This window comes from Platichthys flesus, chromosome 5 (genome assembly GCF_949316205.1).
Source record: "Platichthys flesus chromosome 5, fPlaFle2.1, whole genome shotgun sequence".
Lineage (NCBI taxonomy): Eukaryota > Metazoa > Chordata > Actinopteri > Pleuronectiformes > Pleuronectidae > Platichthys > Platichthys flesus.
This window is the reverse complement of record NC_084949.1, coordinates 18,465,554-18,479,937: the sequence shown is the minus strand read 5'-3', so window position 1 is coordinate 18,479,937 and position 14,384 is coordinate 18,465,554. Positions and strand designations below refer to the sequence as shown.

Genomic DNA, 14,384 nt, shown 5'->3' with positions numbered 1-14,384 from the left:
TACTTGCCAGGTCCAAATATAATAAAACTTGCAAGTCCCCGATACCAGGGTTATATTATCTGTTTATTAGTATCAAAACAAAGTAAATACTTGGCTACATCATAACAACAGTCACACGTACACAATAAATCAGCTGCAGGCGACAGTCAAATGCAGGAAATCAACATTCAGAAGCGATGGGCAAGAGGAAACACGAGAGTCTTCATTCAGGTCACCTATAATGGTTGTGTAGTTCATAGTGGGAAAATTAAAGCTGCACGAGGGCACGTGATCATCTCCGCAGGGTCAGCTCCCGCTCGTCGTCATCCGGCACCATCAGATTGTCCACACCGTGATGGCCGTCGTCTCCTATGTCGTGGAAGAAGTGCTCTTCACTTTCACAGCTCTGGGTTCCGTTCACACAGTCACTGGTTCTCATCTGCCGGACCTCGGCACTGTCGCTGTCCTCTGGGCTCTCGCTGCTCTCGCTGGTCTCGTTGCTTTCACTGCTGCTGCTCTCGCTGGTGGTGGGAGCAGTGGTGGCCTCGCTGGTGTCTGAGCTTTCGCTGCTGCTGGTGGGCTCCGGGGTGCTCAGCTGCTCCTCTTGACCTTTGACCTCGGTGCTGCTGCTGTTGTCCTCGCCGCTCAGTTCTTGCATGATATGAAAGACTGGGACCCAACTCTGATGCAGAAAGAAATGACGGACACAGTGTTGGTCCACTGTAATATCATTTTCAGTCTTTTTCGAGACATTATATTCTGTCTGACTATGTACAAATTTCCTATTTTCAATTTAAATTGTATTTATTTGTCGATTATATACTTTCACATGCTATCTTGTCTATCTCATTTTAACGTATCTTATCATCTTATGTAATTGTTTGGTAAAAAGTCGTCTACATCAACAAAATGGAGCCTGTTGTGTTGTTTCCGATGCCCTCAAGTTGCCAAAAAACTGTTTTTGCAGGTTTAAATTGAAGAAATATGCTGATGAATTTTTTGATATAATAACATAAATAAGGTGTTGAAACATCTTATCTTGTCTTTTTTCGTGTCTTATCTTATTTAAGAGCGACAGTTTTAAGAGCGTGTAACTCACCCTTCGTACGTTCTCCTCACTGCTCATGCTGTTATCTTTGGTTTCAGTCATCGATTCACTCTGTGGAAAAACAGTGAATAATGAGTGGAGACCCGGAATATTATTGTAGTATATGGTAACATTTTGCAAATAAAGTTTGGTTGAATATTTCATTTTCTTTCATCTTACCTGATCTGACTCATCTGACTGACTGTCACTCTCCTCCGATGTCTGTTAAGGAAAAGAAACTTTCTGTTAGACGAACTTCTCTCCATATTTCTCCTTTCTTAGTTTATCCTTCACTTTAGTTGGATCTTAACATTATTATCTAAAGTTTTATGAGTATAGGGTTTGTCACATGATTGATTTGAGATCATGAACCCGACAATAACAGGCTTAATTTATGCTTTAATAACATGCAGATGAAGTGTTTGTACAACCCACCTTGTCCTCTGATGTGGATTCTAAAGATTCTGACTCTGAACTCTGCAAACGAACACAAATAATGTCAGACGTATTTTCAATAGATTGATCACATCAGAATAATACGATTTTTTCCTTTGGAGTTTTGCAGGAAATAGAATTATCTGAGTGACTCACTTGATTTGAGGTACTTTCTTCAGAGCTCTGCAAAACAGAGAGGAGTACAAATCCATTAAGGTGGAGCTCAGCCGTCACACACAATGCTGAAAGTCTGCATCCGAAAATAATCATTTACTCGTGACTGGAATACACGCAAGACAGTACCTGCTCCGAGGTGTTATTTTCAGACGATTGTGAAACAGACGCACTTTCAGTCTGAGGAAAAACAAGAAAAGAAAAAAACGTGAGCACACACCCCAGTATGTTTAATTATACCCTTTAACTGCGGCATCAACAATCATGACATTCATTCAGGACTCATCCATCATTTAAGAACCAAAAAGCAGTTGCTGCATAAATGGTGCAGACAGGGGAATTGTCTTGAGGTCTGAGGAATCGCAGAATAACCGCACCTATTGTTAGTTTTTCTGCTGACTGTCACAGAAACGACTGCAGTCAAATGAGTTATGGGTAAGCTGTGTGGAGGTTTCTGTAAAGCGCAGCTCCACCAGGAGGAGTTCATATCTGATGTCACTCACCGAGTTCGAATCAAGCTCACTCGTGTCCAGGACGGCATTGAGAGAAATCTGTTGGAGGGAACACACACAGGTAAGAGGTGAGGAAATTAAGATGAACATGATCCGTCTGTGTGGATTTGTAGGAATTTTACAATATATTGGCCCGTTGTAAAATACCTACAAATTCACATCAATCGTTTAATACTTAAAATGTCTGAATACAAGAGACAGTGCAGGACATTTGTTATGCTATTCTGCAGACTTTTTGTAGTATTGTTTTGAGTATGTTATTACTGAGCCACTGCATTAATAGTGAATATATTGAAAGATTAATTTTTCAAAGAATATTAATGTGGCCAAATTACATAAGTAACACCCAGTTTCAAGAGCTTCAGAGGTTCATACTTACTGGGTTGGCAAAAACTGCTCCGATGAGGCAAAATGTTATGATGGTGATCTTCATTTTTTCTGCAAACATGATAAGAAAAACATAAACTTAGCAACACGGTAAAACAAAGGCACATTCAAATCTGGAAAAGGAAAAACAAGTTTGGAGATATAGTTATAAAAGAGCAAGTAATCAGTTCATGCATAAACAAATATGAGTCATGAACTAAAGCAGAGAGTTAAAAACAATCAATAAGTCATAATCAGTACCTTTCTCTGTCTGTTGGATGGAGAGCGGTGAAGGGATGAAGGGATGAAGGTCGTCGTCCGTCAGCAGCGAACAGGAGGAGAAGCCAGTGTCTGTTCCCACGTGTGGAAGCTGGTGGTTGAGGCAGTAGGAGCTGGATGTGTGGATCTGCTGCAGGAAACTTCAACCTCCTCTGTATATAAGCATCTTCAATTAAGTTGCATCACTTCCTTCCGGATGTCTCTCTCTCCCTCTCTCTCTCTCTCTCTCTTTCTCCCGTCGACACTCAAAGAAGGTGTGTTTGTTTCCGGAGAGCGAGCTCAAAACATACACACGATGACACAATGCACGCAAACACACGCACACATGCACACACACACACACACACACACACACACACACACACACACACACACACACACACACACTGAGCTGTTTCATTCAGTCACTCCATTTTCTCCACGCCCTCTCAAGCCTTAAGTGAAATATAGTTCAGCATGGGAAACCATAGGGTTTGTGGCCTGTAGAAAAAACAAACTCACCCACTGAGAGGGGGAAGGACGGCGAGACAGGGACCTGCCTGTTTCCGGTGTGGAAATGGATGTTTTTACTTTAATATCTAGTCACCCAACAGTTCTATTTTTATTTATTGCGACAAGGTGTATGTGGCACGTAGAGCCTTGCTCGAGGGTAGATGCAAGATAGTTGGAGAAACTGTGAGGAAATTTAAGATAGATGGAGAAAATGAACCTTTTGCCATCTTTAACAGGCTTGTGACGGCTTCATGTGTCAAACTTTCTCATCAAGTCTTAACACACGAACAATACTTTAAACTGAAAACAAGCCTGTTTGTAACCTAACCTCCTCACTGTTACACGCTGTTGGAAATAGGACTTGTTCTTGGAAATAGCTTTAAAAAGCCTATATACAGAATTCTACATGTTCCCTCCTGAGGCTCGTAACTGCTTCCTGGATGTCCTTATTTGGTCAGGCCCAAAATAAGATTAGAGAATTCCTAGTTTAACCTCACTTCGGATTCCAGCCATGCAAAAGAAACTTGTAATTAGACTGGATGTTCACCCGTCTGGAGCTGTTTGCCAAAACCACAACTACCAGCAGTTGTAAGATCCTGCTTCACCAATGGGAGGAGTGAGGAGACGATGATTTAGGCTTGATGAAGCAAACAGACCGGGAGTCAGCGATGTCCTCACATTCACTCTTTAGGTTATTTAAGTTTTTATAATTTATCAACTCTTTCAGTTTGGCTTCTGTTACGTCTACATTATTGATTTTCTTAAACGGCAATTGATATTTACAGCAGGGCAACTGGTGATGTATTTCAAATCTGCTCTATCACCAGTTGCCCTGCTGTAAATATCAGCCATATGGGCCAAATATGGTTTAGAAATGAGAAATTAGACTGAAGTAGAAGTTCTATAACATGTGTGGGTGAACCTGTACAGTTTCTATAATAACTGGAGAGGCATTCAGTTCAGCCAAACATCCACCGAGGCCCAGCAGTCTCCTTAAATTCAATCAAATTACACAAACTCATAGATATCAGTTCCATAAAAATGGCGGACTTTTTTAATCAAGATCCATGGATTTTTCTCTGGGAAATCTGTGAAAACGTCAAAAACATCCAATCTTCTATTGACTGCTTTGTCAGTATCTTCCTTCCATCGAGTATTGTGATGATCTGATCTGTAGTTTTTTGCCTTATCCTGAGGAGAACCAAACAAACACACCAACAGACAGGGGCGAAACATAACCTGCTTGGCAAAGGTAAAATATTGACCGGTAACCAATGATACAAATATTCAGTTTTTTTTACTAAAAGTCACATCAGGTAAATGAGGTTCAGAGTTTATGTTCAGCCCTGGAAACAGTTGTCAAAACAATCTCTGCGCCTCCTGGAGCTCTTGACCACATCACATGATCTTCATCAGAAAATGGAATTGGCCTATAGTACCAGGAGATAAGTTGACTGGATTTGAGGATAGTGTGAGAGAAATAAAGGCTCCAGGTTTCAACCAATCTTTTTATTCTGACAGTGTGTATTGGTGATGTTACAGAAACAAGTGGTGATTATGAAGATGATGTGAATAAAATAGAATAGAGTATAGTACATATGTGTATGAATTTGTGATGGTATCAAATAATATGAAAACTAAGGAAAAAAACTGTTCTGGTGTCTGCCTGTCTGTCTTTTGATACACCTGTGCTGCCCTCCAGAGGACAGGAGGTTGAGAAGGTGTTGTTTGGACATTTATGTCTCTTTTGTGGCAAAGACAGAGAATAATCGAGGCAACCAATGAAATCTTGCAAATTTGAATGAATATATCAAATAAAAAGTGCCATGAACGTGACTATTTGAATAACTCTGGTCTAACTGCTGCTGACACATGCTGTTACTCAGTGGGTGTACTGTAGCTTCAGAAACACAGACTTGTAACACAGTGACATCTAGTGGTCTGTTTTATGTAGTTCCCTTTGTATGTGACACCCAGGTGTTTTCAGCTTTTTAAACAAACATACATAATAAACGTACATAATACACTTATACAAATGTTCCAAAAACAATGTGAAAAATAGGAAGATACGACATGTATGAATTCACTAATTTTTTTTTATGCTACAAGTTTATCATCAGAAATGATGTTGAACTTGTTTGAATCTGTCAGATGCTGTTTTCCCCCCTTTCCCCTTTCCCATGAATAATTACCATGAAGTTATTTTTCTTTTTTTCTACTGGCAGAACATCAACCAATGTGTGGGATCCGACCCCCCCCCCCCCCCCCCCTTGTGGGCCAAAGACCCTCCCAAAGTCCAGAGTTGGTGTAAGGGCCCAGGACCCAGAAACAACAGGGGCCATCTTCACAGGTTCAACACAGGCTCATTCTGGTGTTTGTGCTGGATTCTACTTTCTCTTGCAACTGCCAGCCTCAGGTGAAATCCTTATTCCTGACACTTTTACACATGTTTGACTTGTCATAACGAACCCACAGTGTTTAATCTACGTGTGTGTCTGTGATGTGTTGTTAACAAACTGGTTTTCAGTTGAATTTGTTCTTTGTTAAATGCAGCGATGCCTGGCTTGGCAACATTGTAGCCTCTATGTGAACGACTGATTTTACTTTAATGCCTTGATTCTTTTTTATGATGTACGAATTGTGAGTATTTTTAATCTTTCTGCTTTAATGTACCGAAACTAATATTTCATGTATAAAAGACAAATCCAAATGTTGTGTATTTACCTGCATTTTCCCTTTTAGATATGTTTGGAATTTTGTTTTGAGTTTTGTGATTTGTAATCAAATACAATCTTAATCATATTGTAGAGCAAATAAAAAATAATTGTCTGCATATTTCCTTTGCAGCATTACTTACTATTATTAAACTGAATAATATTGAACAACGCATTACTTTCGGTGAATTAGTTTCACCCCCCCACACACACCTGCACCCAGTTATTTGGTTGATCCAGAGAGCTATTGTTCCCACGGACAGGCCCAGCGATGTCTGTTTTGTTTCCGTCCACACAGACAAAAAGTTTGTGGACTTAGACAACTTTATTCCAGTCTGGTAGCTTCTGATGTTTACTCAAGCTCTGAATGTGACTTTGGAGAGAGAGAGAGACGCATCTCAGAGGCCTGTTGCCGGGACAACAGTGGAGACAAATAGCCGCTGCCCTGCCCGTCATGAGCGTGTTGGCAGCGTGTTGATGCACTCATGTGATTTGACTTTGAAAGATGTGCCAGGTTCACGTCTTTGTTATGACCAGTTAGAAGTCAAGATATAATGTGTTGGATATGTTGAGCTTTTTATGTATTGGTTTAAAGTGCTCACCTTAATGTAAATGACATTTGATCTATTTTGTATTTCTGTCTAGTGTTTAAACTGTTCATTTCAATGTTTCAGGTATGAGGGCCTGCTTGCTTTTCGTTTGTTTTCTGGCAGCCACACTTGCCCTGACTGTGAGTATCAGAGTTATTATTAATTCCTCTATATTATTTATTAGATATTGGAATTATTTGACCACTATTGATTATACTTGTTATGTCCAGGTTAAAAGTAAACATCATGGAAAGCATCGTGGATTGCACAAGATGTCACACACAGCCAAAGAAAAGGTAAAACTTGACATCTGATGCAAAGTTTTATTCGAATTCGATGATTTCATTCTTTAATTTCTTTTCTTCTTCTTTCTGATTAAGGAGGCTATCACAGAGGAGGCCAACCAGCCACAGGTCTTACCCACTTTAGTGACATTGGAGGCCAAGAGCCAGGATCGGGAGGATGAGGAGTTGAGCTCCGAGGGCAACGCTAACGCTAACCAGGAAGATGGAGAGATTGAGGCGACTGAGAGGAGAGATAAAAGCACTGCTGTCCTGTTGAGTGAGGCGGAGCTGGTGGACATCCTGAAGAAAGAAGCCGTGGAGGAAGAAGTGGAGGAAAGAGAGCTGAAGGAAGAGGAAGTGGAGTCGGACAAAGGCAAGGTGGAGTCTGGTGAGGCTGTGGAGGCCAGTGAGGAGAAGGAAGAGGAGAAGTTGGAAGACAACTTGGAGGTAGGGGAAGATGAAGGGACGGTGAAGGAAGAGAAGGGTGAAGAAGAAGTGGTGGAGGAGGCGATGACGATGCCTCACAAGGGCGAGCAGGAAGCGTCTGCAGACAAAATGGCCGACAGAGTAGAGCCGTTGTTGGAGGAAGCAGACGGCAGCACGGAGCTAGACATCCCAGTCGATCTCGACTACGCTGCCGATAGCGGCGTCTTACAACCTCTGCAGATGATAACAGCTAAGATGGAACCCCACACTAATAACACCAAGCCTCCATCAAAAAAAGATGTTCCAGATGTCACTCAGAAAGACGTCAGTGAGAAAGAGCTGCCCACCATTGACGGGGATTTTGACCAAGATGTACAAAACACTGAGGCAGCGCACAGCGAGGAGGCGTCCGACGTGGACAAGCCGCGAGACGACAAAGAAGCTACATCTAAAGAAATGGATCAAGACGTGAAGCCGCAAGAGGCGAAGAGCAGCAGGGAGCTCGAGTCAGGGTCGAGTCGAGCAGCCGGAAAGGAGGAAGAGAGGATCAAGAATGACAGTACGAGTCACGGCAAGGGAAAGACGAGGAAGCAGAAGAAGAACCAGAGGATGAGGAAACACTCTCCTCAACGAGAGGAAACACAGGCGGGACAAGAACTGAGCCAACAACAACCTCAGGAGTCTGGGAGCAGCAGCCCTGACAACACAGTGCACAAGGCGAAGAGGAGGAGGGCGGGGAAATGGGTAAATGATACATAATCTGTACACACACTTCCTGTTGTGGTCAGCAACTTCCCTGTAGGCAGCTGTTTAGAGAAAAGAGGCTCCAAAAGCCACTGCATGATATCTAATCAGCTGATAGGATTCACAGGAGGTGGTGGAGACCAAAAAAAGAGCTAAAAGTAGATTAAATATGGAGTTTCCGTTCATATGTGGTCAGAAACATGGCTCCAAATGAAAGAAAGAGTTGCCATGCATTAGTCAAAGGTACTTTCTTTTCTCTTCCTTTCATTTGATTATCTTTGCCCATAAGATGATATTTAAAATTTGTACTTGTTCTCTTGTCGACCTTGTTTTGACCCTCTTGACTTGTCTTATTCATATCATCTTGTAATTGTTTGCTAAAAATGTTTACACATAAAAAGTGAAGAAATGGGTCATTTACTTTTTTCTGTGACGCTGCAATTTGATATAAATAAGTGAATGAAACATAAGTCGTCTGTTCCATAGCTGATGAAGTTGCACTTGATTCTCCAGGGTCCGTTGGTAGGAATGAATCCAGTGCAGATAAGAGCCACGGAGGATCTCTACCCCAGCTCCAGGCCCTCTCTCACTGGAGGAGCACATCACCCAGAAGCCCCTGCAGGTTGGTTTCTAATTCACCATTTGCCATACTGACCATTGCACTAACCCAACTCTCTCACAGAGGAAACTGCTGACTGCTAAACATTTTTGCTCAAACTTCCACATGAATAGCTCCGAGCTTCACGGGCCCTACCATAACACAGCTCTGCAGGCTTAAGGAGTGAATAAGAGAGATCAAGTCGAATTGAATCCTAAAACAAACTCAAATAGCTGTGGAATGCAGGGGGGGGGGGTTGTGTGGTGGTTAACGCTCAAAGTCCTCACACTGTCAATTTAAACACATGAGCCTTTCAGAAAAAAGGGACCTTTTATGATTAAAATTCAGATAAAGTAAAAGTTGATAGTTGTGACACCCTTTGTTTTTCCTTCTAGATCCATGTGGCAATTTCCGCTGCAAGCGAGGGAAGATGTGTAAACTCGATGCCGACAATAAACCAGGCTGCGTGTGTCAGGAGGCGTCACAGTGTCCTCCCAGTGTGAATGAGTTCGATCATGTGAGTATATATAGCCTGTTGCTGGGTATAAGCTGGAATCTTTAGCCCCTGGTTTCATCTGATTGTGGTGTTCATGTTCCACGTAGGTTTGTGGGACAGACAACCAAACATACGTCACGTCATGTGAGCTCTTTGCTTCTAAATGTAACCTGGAGGGCACCAAGAGAGGGCACAAGCTGCACCTGGACTACACCGGACCATGCAAATGTGAGAAGTAACCACTGCGCAGACTCGATGCTTTGATCATTTCATGACGGTGGGAGGAGAAATCATTTGACGCTGCCCTTTGTGCCTCTTCCTGTCAGTGATTCCTCAATGTGTGGACAGTGAGCTGGTGCAGTTTCCTCTACGGATGAGAGACTGGCTGAAGAATGTGCTGCTGCAGCTCTATGACCACGACTCCGTGTCCCCTGGCTTCCTCACGCCAAAACAGCGTTTCAGAGTAAGACTCAGTGATGAAAATGAATTCATGCAACTGGGATTTCTCAGGCTCCTTAACACTATGGCTACTGCCAAGGAGGTTATGGTCTCGCCAATGTACGGATCTTGGTTTGTGGATTGCACCAATAATACCAAATCGATTCACACCAAACGGGCTGGAGGAAAGGGGCCCGAGTCTGGGAAGAACCCAGTACATTTTAGAGCAGTTGTGGATTAGGAGAGAGTTCCATATCATAATAATAACAGTAATAATAATAATAACAAGATTAATTTAATGGCACCTTTCATGACAGTCAAGATCACCTAACATCCGATAACATCAACAGAATGAAATCATACAATCATAATAAAACATATAGTCAAAAGCAAAAGTAACAAAACATAAATACCCTCAACAGTGAAAAAGAGGAGAACCTGGAACTAAATAAAAATGTAGCAATGTTGTAGCAAACAGAAATATAGATAAGGATATTTGTGAGTACAATAGTTTAAACTGTACTTTATAATCCAACTTAAATTTGTCAGGTTGTTGTATCTGAAGTGTGAGTGAGTGAATCTACACTTCAGGTTAATCAATCTGTGTTGTCCTGTTTTTCTGTAGGTGAAGAAAATCTTTGAGAGCGAGAGGCGTCTTCAGGCTGGCGATCACTCTGTGGAGCTCCTCGCTCAGGACTTTGAGAAGAACTACAACATGTACATTTACCCAGTGCACTGGCAGTTTGCTCAACTGGACCAGCACCCGTCTGACAGGTTCACCTTCTCATTTCTCCTCATCACTTACTTTACTATTAGTTATGAAAGGATTAGAACCACATCGCTTATTGCAAGTTTATAATATTGACATGTTGAGTTTTTAAATATTTTATCCAAACTATGTCAGTTATCCAACATCTGATATGCAATTATGGGCATTTTGAGTGAAAAATGTTTTAATAATTTAATGACACACCAAAAATTAAAGAAACTGATGGTGAATTCAGCTGGTGGATTTGACCTCTTTTATGTTCACAGGTCACACTGACCCATATACAATTTGTATACTTGGGTATATCATTTCAAGGAATTGTATATGGCTAGTAAATTTAATTAAATCGTACCTTGTGCAATAAAGTAAATTTCCAAGACAGTTCAACCTTGAAAAAAGATCTCATCGTACCTATTGTCAATTAATAAAAAACAAACTCGGTTCAAATCATAAAAGCCTGATTACAAAGATGAAAGTTTGATAATGATTTGCTCTGTGCAGAGTGTTGTCCCACTCGGAGCTGGCCCCACTCAGGGTCCCTCTGGTGCCCATGGAGCACTGCACCTCCCGCTTCTTCCAGGAGTGTGACGCTGACAAGGACAAGCAGGTCTCCATCAAGGAGTGGACCTCCTGCTTCGGCATCAGGAGCGGTGAGAGCAGCAGCATCAGTCATTAACTTTTTTTATGTACTAATCCTCACAGAAACAGATGTACGGCCTTATCGTGCACATATATCAAGATATTGAAGAACAAGCTGCAATTTGGCATCAACCCTCAAACCTCTTTTCCATTCATGCCTTCTTCAGTTTAAATGTACCTTTAAACTCCATATATTCTCTCCACAGAGGACATGGATGCCAACCTGCTTTTCTGAGCTTCGTCTTGAACATCACCTGCTGCACGAGCGTGAGGAGGCTCCACTGATGGAGCAGCCTGAGAGAGAGAGAGAGAGAGAGAGAGAGAGAGAGAGAGAGAGAGAGAGAGAGAGAGAGAGAGAGAGAGAAAGAGAGAGTTAGAGAGAGTTAGAGAGAGAGAGAGACCCCTCCGTGAACCACTCGGCTCCTTTTTTTCATCAACTCATTTGACCCCCTGCTATATAGAGGATAATGTTGGTGTGCGTTCAGCTCAGTATAATTTTGTGTCAGGCTAAGGTTGTGTAGTTGTTTTGGGGTTTGGACTCAGCAGCCTTTTAGAGTATAAGATTCCTGTTTAACCTTTTTTTTTTTTTTATCCAGAAACTGTTTTCTTGTACACTCCGAACATGGGGAGAAGTTTACAACAGCTGACTGGTAGAAAAGGTCTCGTACAGTTTAAAGTACAAAAGAACTTTGGTTTGAACGTTCAAATGATTAAATGCAGAATTACTCTTTAATTCAAAGTTAAGTAGAATCCCTTACCTTGGCGTTGTGCTAGTGAATGTAAATTAATAACTCTGTTGCATAATTTAGTAGCAAAATCTGTAAGTGTTTGTCTTTTTCACTGTATCTCTGATTAAAGCTTTCTGGACAGCAGAGGTCTTCACTTTATTCCCCTGATGTTTTTGTTCACGATTCTTTACAGTCCTGAAATAAAGTTATTCGTATTCATCGCATCGGTTTACGCTCTAATATCATTTGTTTTCCTGATGCCACCGTGACAAGACAATATGACCTCATGGTGAAGAGAAGGACGGTCACCTGGTTTGGGTTTGCCACATAATCCTGAAAAATGGCCCTCTGTAGGAAAACAAAGCAAAAAATAGCCCTGAGCATGGTCATGATGATTACAGTGACCCGTTGTTATGAGAGAAATTGCAGGACTCTGATTGGACGTCTCATCACAGAATCGGATGCTCTCTATATAAGTCAGCAGAGAGGCAGCGTTTCACCTGTGGACTGTCTGCTGCCACTGAGATAAATCATGTTCTGTTTGCTGTGGGTGCTCTTCCAGGCCTGGGCCGTTGTGGTGGAGGGGGGGGTGTCCTCTGGGAGTGCTGAGGCTAACGGAGGAGTGAATAATAACGGAGGAGCAGCGGCCGCAGGTAACACTGCCAACCCCGGGGCCCAAAATGGGGTCCTGCTGAACGGTGACCCGCTCGTGGTGCGTCTACTCCAACTTGGGGGGACGTTTTTCATCCAGCCAGTCGGGACCCAAGCAGGTCAGGCTCCTCTGCAGCAGCTCATTCCCACTGGAGCTCTTCAACAAGGTGGAGCATTTCCCGTGGGCCAGACTGGGGGAGTGAACGTGAACCCGCAGGGGCAGGTGCTGACCCAGGCTGTGAGGGGAGGCCCACTCACACTGTTCACCCTGCTGTCACAGAGAAACACCGGGGGAAACCCACAGGGCGCCATGTTGACCCCCGGCCAAGTGCAGCTGATCCCGCTGGCCGGCCTGAACAACCAGCAGCGGCAGATTCCAGCTGGTGGGAACGCAGCCGGAGGACTGAGGTTCCAGCGCTCACTGGCAGCTCGCCTCAGGGGGACACAGTCCCCACCGATGAAGGTGAAGGCAGCAGAAGAGGAAGAAGAGGAGGATGAGGAGGAGGAGTGCTCTGGGATGGAGGAGAAACAAGTGAAATGAGACCAAGTCTCACTATCTCTTCAAGCCTGAATGTTAACTTCATAAATCACTGTCACACTGACAAATGAACAATAAATAAATAATCCATATTAACTGTTAACTCTATGTTGTGTTTTTATTCTAAATAAAGTTACAGCCCATATTTTACACCCTGCAGCTCAAAATATGTCACAAGTGTGCTCGGGCAAAACAACCATAAAACCGTATGGGTGTGGCTCATCTGATGCTGATGCTATTTGTGTGCCAGTGTGGTTTAAAGTGTAAATTTATATTTACAGCGCATTGGTTACAACATGGTGATTTAGCTCTAACTATGAAAAACCTCCCTTCACTTACATCATGGCAGAATTCAATACTGCACACTTCTTATTTATACAGCCTATAGGTAGATGGATAGATAGATAGATAGATAGATAGATAGATAGATAGATAGATAGATAGATTGAGGATAGATAGATAGATAGATAGATAGATAGATAGATAGATAGATAGATAGATAGATAGATAGATAGATAGATAGATAGATAGATAGATAGATAGATAGATAGATAGATAGATAGATTGAGGATAGAGAGATAGATAGATAGATAGATAGATAGATAGATAGATAGATAGATAGATAGATAGATAGATAGATAGATAGATAGATAGATAGATAGATAGATAGATAGATAGATAGATAGATAGATTGAGGATAGATAGATAGATAGATAGATAGATAGATAGATGATAGATAGATAGATAGATAGATAGATAGATAGATAGATAGATAGATAGATAGATAGAAAGATAGATAGATAGATAGATAGATAGATAGATAGATAGATTGAGGATAGATAGATAGATAGATAGATAGATAGATAGATAGATAGATAGATAGACAGATAGATAGATAGATAGATAGATAGATAGATAGATAGATAGCTATATAGATAGATAGATAATTTGTATCTATTAATTTGTCAATGGCTCACTGTGTTGGTTTCATGTGCATGTAGTTGGTCAAGTTCCATCTATCTATTTTCTACACATCTTATCCTGTAACAATTGTGTGTGTGTGTGTGTGTGTGTGTCTAAAATCTGATGTAAAAAAATGAAATCTACATGTAGTTATTAGGAAAGGTCATTTGTCCTGACATAAACTGCAAACAGGAAGAAAATGAGTCTTAATTGAAACAGAATGACAGGGTGTAATTAGCCTAAAGCTTCAGGCCAGACTTCTACAGAGGCTGTTTACCTGCTGTGGTCTGTCGAGTCAGCAGCTGCTGCTCCGGCAAAAAAATAAAAATCATCCCCAGACAGCCTCAGTAATGTGACAACATGCCCAGCCAGCCGCAGCAGGACCAATGTAACGGCCCCACACAACATGAGAAATTGTGCTGATGATATATGACACAAACACACACACATACACACAGACAAGGGTTTTATAAATTCAAAGA

At 41.8% G+C, this 14,384-nt stretch overlaps 2 protein-coding genes across 2 annotated transcripts; one reads left to right on the top strand and one right to left on the bottom strand.

Moving 5' to 3' along the window:
• Nucleotides 1-91: 91 nt before the first annotated feature.
• Nucleotides 92-2,929, bottom strand: scpp1 (secretory calcium-binding phosphoprotein 1). The gene is made up of 9 exons (XM_062388656.1): nucleotides 2,815-2,929; nucleotides 2,567-2,625; nucleotides 2,179-2,226; nucleotides 1,805-1,855; nucleotides 1,658-1,684; nucleotides 1,502-1,543; nucleotides 1,247-1,288; nucleotides 1,079-1,138; nucleotides 92-661 (listed from the first exon to the last, which is right to left on the bottom strand). The coding sequence occupies exons 2-9, from the start codon at nucleotides 2,618-2,620 to the stop codon at nucleotides 272-274; spliced, it is 714 nt and encodes a 237-aa protein (XP_062244640.1). The 5' UTR covers nucleotides 2,621-2,625; nucleotides 2,815-2,929; the 3' UTR covers nucleotides 92-271.
• A 2,724-nt stretch (nucleotides 2,930-5,653) lies between these two features.
• On the top strand, nucleotides 5,654-11,961 carry sparcl1 (SPARC-like 1). The gene is made up of 11 exons (XM_062388035.1): nucleotides 5,654-5,740; nucleotides 6,713-6,768; nucleotides 6,859-6,924; nucleotides 7,009-8,082; nucleotides 8,596-8,704; nucleotides 9,076-9,197; nucleotides 9,284-9,404; nucleotides 9,503-9,639; nucleotides 10,240-10,388; nucleotides 10,885-11,033; nucleotides 11,229-11,961. The coding sequence occupies exons 2-11, from the start codon at nucleotides 6,715-6,717 to the stop codon at nucleotides 11,255-11,257; spliced, it is 2,010 nt and encodes a 669-aa protein (XP_062244019.1). The 5' UTR covers nucleotides 5,654-5,740; nucleotides 6,713-6,714; the 3' UTR covers nucleotides 11,258-11,961.
• The last annotated feature ends 2,423 nt before the right edge of the window (nucleotides 11,962-14,384 follow it).

What these genes read in the sequence shown, in the direction of transcription:
- sparcl1 (XM_062388035.1), top strand. Translation starts at nt 6,715, where the DNA reads ATGAGGGCCTGCTTGCTTTTCGTTTGTTTTCTGGCAGCCACACTTGCC. An exon ending in CACACACAGCCAAAGAAAAG is followed by an intron (nt 6,925 to 7,008) that starts GTAAAACTTGAC and finishes TTTCTGATTAAG; the next exon opens with GAGGCTATCACAGAGGAGGC. An exon ending in GACCAGCACCCGTCTGACAG is followed by an intron (nt 10,389 to 10,884) that starts GTTCACCTTCTC and finishes TGCTCTGTGCAG; the next exon opens with AGTGTTGTCCCACTCGGAGC.
- scpp1 (XM_062388656.1), bottom strand. Translation starts at nt 2,620, where the DNA reads ATGAAGATCACCATCATAACATTTTGCCTCATCGGAGCAGTTTTTGCC. An exon ending in AATCCACATCAGAGGACAAG is followed by an intron (nt 1,289 to 1,501) that starts GTGGGTTGTACA and finishes TTTCCTTAACAG; the next exon opens with ACATCGGAGGAGAGTGACAG. An exon ending in AGTCAGATGAGTCAGATCAG is followed by an intron (nt 1,139 to 1,246) that starts GTAAGATGAAAG and finishes GTTTTTCCACAG; the next exon opens with AGTGAATCGATGACTGAAAC.